This window comes from Mercenaria mercenaria, chromosome 1 (genome assembly GCF_021730395.1).
Source record: "Mercenaria mercenaria strain notata chromosome 1, MADL_Memer_1, whole genome shotgun sequence".
Lineage (NCBI taxonomy): Eukaryota > Metazoa > Mollusca > Bivalvia > Venerida > Veneridae > Mercenaria > Mercenaria mercenaria.
The window spans coordinates 102,399,268-102,407,663 of NC_069361.1; the positions used below are offsets into that span (position 1 = coordinate 102,399,268).

At 33.7% G+C, this 8,396-nt stretch overlaps 1 protein-coding gene across 1 annotated transcript; it reads right to left on the minus strand.

The window, feature by feature from the left end:
• Nucleotides 1-336: 336 nt before the first annotated feature.
• On the minus strand, nucleotides 337-7,538 carry LOC123545347 (uncharacterized). Its single transcript, XM_053518976.1, has 5 exons — nucleotides 6,859-7,538; nucleotides 5,809-5,925; nucleotides 3,549-3,759; nucleotides 2,913-3,012; nucleotides 337-544 (listed from the first exon to the last, which is right to left on the minus strand). Exons 1-5 carry the CDS (start codon nucleotides 6,922-6,924, stop codon nucleotides 391-393), a joined length of 648 nt encoding a protein of 215 aa, XP_053374951.1. The 5' UTR covers nucleotides 6,925-7,538; the 3' UTR covers nucleotides 337-390.
• Nucleotides 7,539-8,396: the final 858 nt, after the last annotated feature.

Genomic DNA, 8,396 nt, shown 5'->3' on the forward strand with positions numbered 1-8,396 from the left:
CCTTCCGTTAGCCAGGTGGATGACTTCCTCACTGTTTTGTTTAGCGCATAACTATACAATGTTATGAAGTGGACTCGTATTGCGATTAAGAAAAATATTCAATATCAGAATACAAATTGTCAAGAAAAGCACCAATCGTCCGTTTATTTTTGTGCTTGCTCGTACATGTCCAGGTGACTAGGAAGTATGTATTATGTAAACGTACAAGCAATTAACAATATTAACTATATACTGTGTGCTTGTATCACCCTTTCTATAATGTCCAATGACACAACCAGTACAGGATAGCCGTGGGCGGGAAAGTGCTTGAAGGAATTTCAGACAAAACCATTCATTTGCGTATTTTATTTTTTAAAGTATATTATTGTTAAGTAAATCAAACTCATGACTTCATTTACTCTTCGTAACTAACTGAACCTTCCATCTACCAGAATCCCCTTTAAATACTTCTGCAGTTATTGTTTTCTTTTTGGCTTCATCAGGCTTCGTTATTACTCTTCTTGGACCTGGTGAATACAGGTAAGCACATCTCTCATCTACATACCTGTTAATAGATTGCAAAAATGTTAAAGGAAATAAGGTTCATAAGATTCGGACAGACGACCTCTGGGTTGAATTTTGATCGCGAACAGAGCTATTTAAAAGTTTCAAATCTCACTTGGTTTAAACAGTATTTATTGATGTAGTTACAATTGTTACAGTTTTACAAATATACAAACACAGAGGATTGAGTAGGAAGCTATAAGCTTTTTTAGAAACTCTCTCCCTATACATAATAAAATTTCAATAGTCAATTGTAACAAAATAAATAATCCATCATATATATGTTCTGCTTGAAGTTTCTTCGTTTATCTGTATGGTATTTGACATAAATGTGTCAACTGTAATTTTAAAATAGGTTGACAAAAAAAAAGATTCTTTTGGATAAGGAAATTGAAATATTTATAGAAACTTAAATCTAAACCGTAAAAACTTTATTATGTAATTTTATCTAAGAATATAAGAACAGGAAGGAAGGAAGCAAGCAAAATAGACGAAATGAGGTTGATATGTCAGGAATGCCACTGCAGACACATGGAGTTTTAGGACTTTCGTTAAAGCTATGTAGAAGGGCTAAACTGACAAAGAACCTGGAATACAAAGCTATTATCACAGCTATTAGTGTTAAAGAAATAAATGAATAAAAGAACTACATATCAAAGCTCTTTGTCTTCTGTATATATTTATGTACATGTAGAAATATGGAGTTATTCATTGTGCTTGTAAGTGAGGAATCGCCATGTAACAGTGTATTTAGTGTAACAGTGGTTATTGGCCTAATATAGTTTAGAAGTTCTGTGCGTTCTCTTTGATAATTGGGACAGCTGAAAAAGAAATGATGTGTATTTTCCATCTCACCACATACACACAGTGGGCTGTTTACAATATTTTTTTGAAAATAGATGTTCATTAAGAGAGCTACAATGTGTTCTAAGTCTGCCATGAAGAATTTGGAATTTACGTTCACCTACATAATAATGACTTGGGACTTTCAATACATCAGAATAAAGCCGTCTTTTGAAGATAATTAATGTTGGAGAATTTCTGTGTTCTAACGGTAGTTGGTTCCAGTCACTGACAGTTGATGGCAGAGAAGAGTTAGCAAAGAAGAGCTGAGTGTATCAAAGCAGGTATCTGGAATCACCGGCATTTCTAAGATTGTAAACGGATGTTTTTGCAACAGTTTCAGGTACCTACATTCAAATTTTTTAATGGCCTAAATTGGTAGTCCACTTTAACATTTTTGTAATAAAAATTTGAACATTTATTTTATGTTATTATTGATGCCTATTCGCATAACATGCAGTATAAGAAGGGCAGTAACTGCAGCATATCTTATAGTCATAATGTAGCTATCTCTAAAAAAGAAGATAGAAATAACCGACAAAAAATAATCACAAATTACTGCCATACTTACCGACGTACATTTTGGCTTAGTTTAGGTTTAACACTTTTTAAATCGTATACATGCAGGCAGTTTACCTTACCATCTCTCCAGGAAAGGACCTGTAGTAGACTCGCAACTTTCTCACATAAAGAATTGGCCCGGAGTGTAAACACATAACCCTTTTCAAACGTCAGTCAAGAAGTGTATGTTATACAAATTGTGTTCATTATACAAACCCCTCTTAAAAGAGACTAGTTCGCTATGCGGATATAAGGAACCTCGGTTATAAGGAACAATTTTTAGATGTCCCAAGCTGTTCCTTATAAGCGAGGTTTACTGTATCACAAAAAAACTGCACGGACTTCTTTACCTTCATCTAATGCTTTGCAAAAAGTATTATATATAGAAACAAGTTGGTTGGTAGTTGAGTCATTGGGAACAAATCAAGATTGAAGTGCCGAGATAGTGTTATTTACTGAAAAGAAGTTAAGATATGCTTATGAATTATTTTTTCTAGTACTTTGCTGATTGTGCTTAGAAGCGATATAGGTCTGTAGTTAGAAACTTTTTCCTTTTTTTTTAGTTGGAAACTAGTTGTGGGTCATTTTTCTTAAAAAAACATCAAACACATGTGCCGGTTTCCCTTGGGATGGCATTTGACCAGTGTTAATGGATATGTTAAAAAGCTGACAAAGTGGTCTTGCAAGCTCCTGTGAGAGTTACTTCAGGATTCTGTTGTTCACGTTATCAGGTCCTGCAGCTTTACTTACTGAGAATGATTGATTTTATGGTTATATATGGTTACCGTTTACCTCAAGACTAACGTTAAATTTTCTCGAAAACGCATTCTTTTTGTTAATAGTTGTACATTAAAAATAAAATAACTGGTCTAAGGAGATGACAAGTTTATGACTGTTTTTCTTTTTCGCAATGACAGTAGACTACTCCGGTTGTCACTGCTTTCCAAAGTTAGTTTACGACTTACTTTGTGGTCACCCTGACCTTCTTCCCGATACAGTCTGGAGCCTGTACGCAATCACTACCGTCGCTGTCTGTATTGGAACCACAACCCGCGCAGTTACATCCTAAACGGTATCGTAGAAAAAAAGGTTAAACATCAACGAAATTAGAGAATACAAGAGTACTTGGACCAAAAACGAAGCAAATACTGCATCTTGCCTGTATATCTATGTAGCTATATATTTTTGACATTAATTTGAAAAAAAAATATCTTTACATTCTTACATGTCTATGCATCTATTTGATATTCAATTTTAGATCCACTTTTTCAGTAAGTTAATCAATGGAAATGAAAAAAACATACATTCTTTTTCAAGCAAACCTTAAAGCTGTTTTAAAATTTCACTTTATGGGTAATTTTCAAAGTTTTCATTCTAGTGTATTTTCGCATACAGAAATACAGATCATGCAGGTATGCACGTGACTTGCACCTTCATTTCTTTTGATTATCATATTAAAGGGAATCATATTAAAGGGACACGCCTCTATACTTTTGATTTAAGAAAGTACTCTAGAGTAGATATCTATACCAAGGTCAACTTGAAAAGTAAAAATCCTTAACAGTTTTTTTAAAGCAATAAAATATTATTCAGTGTTATACCTGGTAGATCATAATCCTTAACGATGGTCCTCACCACACAATCAAATGGTTCAGCAGTTGATGTCTGTAATCCACCATCAGGGTTTGTAGTACTGGTAGTGCTTGCAGTACTGGTAGTGCTTGTTGTGCTGGTAATAGTTGTAGTGCTAGTACTAGAAGTGCTTGTTGGCGTTTGTGTGGTTTCGTTGCAAAATCCAAATTTACAGACTGACTGTGGAATAGAATGTTGTGTTGTATTAGAATGGACGAAATCCTACAAACTAATCGAAACTTCTGATGCTCGCTCGATATTTTGTCAATATTTTGCATAGTAATACGTGCATCATATATTTAGAAAATTCAATAATGCTATGCTATCAGTTTATGTATTTTATGACCTTAACCCAATTCTGAAACGTTACAAAAATCACATAAATGTATATAATTTACAGACGAGCGAATGTCATTATAACGCAGGCAAGTCATGACAAAAATAATCACTTCTTTATCATATCATATCATGAAAATAGATTTAAATTTGAACTAATATTTAAGCGTATATCAGGAAAATTCAATATCTACATCCCTGACGTCTTGTAAATGATTTTTTTTCTCATTGTATAAAAGTGCAACTGTATTCTAGTTTGTTTCTTTGATGGGTAGAAGTCATAAAGTGATATCTTTGCACAATTTGATTTTGTCGAAATTTTACGATGTTTTAAACAACACATTGCTGTAAATTTCTGAGAATTTCCATCAATCTGTTGTTTGTATCATAAAAGCTATTGCCGTTATTTATCAAGGGGTGTCAAAAGTTTCAATTAGTGTACATTGTAAAATTAACGATGACGAATGTATTTTAACAACGAAGAAACTTTTAAGCTCCCCAAAATATTATATTTAAACTCTTGTTTTCATATTTACTTCACATCATGATTGCGTAGTAAATTGGCTATGACGTTCAGTTTTGCCAATTAAAGTCAAAGTAGTTTTTTTACTCCAGTGTAGAGTTCCGTGAGGCTTTAAATTTTATGTCAAAAACAAATGAAACAACTGTCAAAACAGCTGCACACTCACATGGTCGGAAATACTGTACATGGATGTTTACAGTAGGAGCCATAAAGGGAGGTAACCCAAAACATAAATTCAAATAAACTTTCTACTATATTCATCAATATTCAAACCTTTGACAAATTTAAGAGAAAAAAGTTATCGAAAATAGGATTTAACAATATATTGATATATTTTTATTTATGGCGGAAAATGAGTCAGCCGTATTCAAATAAAGGCATTATGTGCCTTAAATATGAGACTAGAAATTTGTCCACTGGACACGAACGTATCCTACGTGTGACGTAATGACACAGAATTGTGAGAACGAATAATGAAACTTTGATAAGAAGATGAGGATATATGCCAAAGTATTGTAATGACGTTTCTGCGCTTGCCACATCCTGCGCTTGCCCTATCGTTTGGTTATGGCTTGCATTTATACCAAGCTACTAGTCAGACATTAACACGAAAATCAATGAGAAATCTTTGAATCCTCGAGTGCCAGACAAGAGTTTCCTGAATTCAATATCCATGCGTGCATTAAACAGTTATAGAACAGACAAACAATGATCTTAAATCTTTGACCTTTAAGTGTAACTTTGACCTTTAAGATGTAAGTCTTGGTCTTGCACGAAACGCGTCTTCCTGTTATGGTGAGGCTTAAGGTACAGCTGTACATGCGACATGGTGGTAAGCTTTGTGTTTGGTTACTTGAATATCCATACAAACATAAAAAAATTATAGAACGGGCAAGAAAAATTGCCTTAAATCTTTTACCTCAAAGTGTGACTCTGCCTTTGTGGTACGGATTCGAGTCTTGCACGATACATGTTGATTTATTATGGTAAAGATTCGAGCCAATTCATTTCCATCCCCATTTATGCATTAAACGTTAAAAACTAACCTTTATCTTTGACGCGTAACTGCACTTGCACTGTGTGGTCTGGATCTGGGTCTATGTGCAAAATTATTTGAAACACGATGAATGTATTTAAAGGTTAGAAAGTGGACATTATTTTGAGAACACAAACACACACACTAACTGACTGACACATAAGCAAGTGAATATGCCCCCACTCCCATTGATAATGGCGGGGTATAATTTAATAAATGAAAAATAAACGATGGTAGTCCGAATAGTTCGGATAACATGTTCTAAGTTCTAGCGATAGACTGACACAAGTCCGTGCCTCTTGGATGTGAAGATAAATTTATCAAATGACCTTACACTGGCTTGAAGACCGCAAGGTGTGTAATATGCCACAGTAAAAGGTTGACAAACACCATCGACGAGGCATCCCTGGCTTGAACTGTAACAATCTACAACATTTCCATTTGTCTCATCCTGAAGAAATTAATAAACATATCTTTATCATCTGTTAGCTGAGCGCATGCACATTACTAATTCATAAATATTTTAAGGGTACAGATCATTTCTGTGTATTTAAAGACCCGCAACATAAATACGGTATTCTTTTGTATTTCCAGAATAGTAATTATACAGCATTTGTATGCACAAATTGAGTAAAAACAAGTATTTTTTTGCTTATTGAAAGTGGAATATATTAGGACAAGGCAATGTGTTTATGTCTAAACATATTTATTGAAATGATATAGAATATTTGGTGTATCAAGTATAGATCATACTTTGTTTCTAGAGTGTAAGATAGTTATTTACTTGTATGTTTTAAAACTGGAAAGATATTGGCTGAACTGGGTAGTTGTGTAAACAAATAATTAAGGTAAGGCCTAAAGTGTCCACCTGTCAAATGTAGGAATCTGTATTATTGCCATAGTATAAGAATGGTGTTCATGAAGTTTGTATGTCTAGAAAAAAGGGTCACTATGTTGCGTTAGGTCTTTAAAATATAAACTTTCCCGTTTATGAGGCGGTTTTGTTATATTAGTAAATGCAATACACATGCATGAATATAATAGTTAAAACTGCGTTATCTCATTGAAACGTTGGTAGCTCAAACAATAAGTATGCAAGACAACACTATAGGCATTTCGGTCTATGGTTTGAATTAATCTCGGATTAAAAATATTTTCAATATTTTCAAACAAAAGATTTTTTTCTTTGCATATAATCCTCGTGAAAAGTATACATTTTGCAGAAAATTAACAGAAACTCACTAAGTCAACTCAGAACAAAATTGTTTCAAGTATAATGACGATTCGAAAGAAATAATAAAATATGGCTGTATATTTTGCATAGAAGAGAAGAGAGGATTGAAATTATCAAAGTAGACAAAACTCCTAGTAATTTAAAACATACACAGAATGTTGCCCCGCTTTGGTAGCGCAATGCACATTGTTCGTCCGCTGTTAGAAGCTCACCCATGAAAGGAGCGTCGTTGAACTTTTCCCACTTGAAGAACTTATCTTCAGCCTGAAGGCAACTTAGGTCTATACCGCCATCACTGAAGAAACATACAGAAAAAGGGTTTATAATTTAGTATGTGTGGTCGACATAAGTTCAGTCTGAAATTAAAGAAGCACCGCCAACAGATGTCATATTATAGTATCAATACCAATTTAAGCAATCATAGAGCACTGTGTGAGCAATAACTACACTTCGAGCCCTGAACCCAACTTGGCTTTCACTGAATTATTGCTCCATGGGCTTCTGATGAAATGCTTCTTTAACCTCTACAGTGTTTAACACCATAAAGTGGACCCATTTACTGTCCAGAAGTGTTTTTTTTTAATTCTTTAGCATATAATATAAGGTATCAAAAATAGTTAAGATAATTTTAAGATGATTTATATAGATAACACATAAGCAAATTGTTTTACATACGAGAAAGTAAGCGATAATTGAAGTTTAGTGCATTTTCTAAATAATTAAGAATGAAAAAATGGCAGTTCAGGTAAATAGCCTTAAAATATTTTGAAAGATAATGAAAAATATATTGAAGAAAAAGGACAACTAAAGTAAAAGAACTTACAGCGCAGACTGAAATTGGGTGACGCTACAAGGAGAGAATTTCCATCGGTTCCCCTTGTTGATTGGGTCTGTGACAGCACCATATGTAGTTGACATGATATACTGATCGCTGTCTTGACATGAGTTGCCATTGCCGTCGAGAGACACTCCAAATCTAAAAAAGGAATAAGACATGTTATTCTTTATAAAATATTTGAATAATCTGAACTGGTAAGACATGTACTAAGCATGAGACATCGTTAAAACATTCGTACTGTTTGAGCCACGGAATAACAACGAATTTCGTAAATCACGGCTTTGTTTTGCAAGACTCACATTAAAGTTATGTCCCCTATTTTGCTTTCCTCTCTAAAAGGTCTTTAAAATTATGTCAAACATTAACTTTTTATCGCAATGATATTCATTGTATATTAAAAGAGAAACCAATGAAAGTTCTGGCGGATCAATCAGTATTTGATCGGTTCTGACAAATGTATTCTGGAGACCTTGAAGATATTTAATGCGCTTCTTTAATTAAAACTTTGATAGTGATTTTAAAATATAGAAAATGCTCATAAAAGGAACTTTACTTGTGTATTAGGTGTGTACTGTTTTAACCCTAACACACAGCACAGGAACCTGAAATTCTATCAATGAGCAAGCCAACACACGCTTGATTATTGATAGAATTTCAGGTTCCTGTGCACACAGTAATGCTTATGTACACAAGTATTTTAATAGGTACTTTTTTGCTTAAATTTTCAAATATGAATTCAGATCTAATTTATTTTTAATACAGAGGTCACAAATTTAATCCCTGGTTCTTATCCCAACCACCACTGTTTCAATCTCAGTCACACTATATAGCGTTTACGGACGTCTAACGT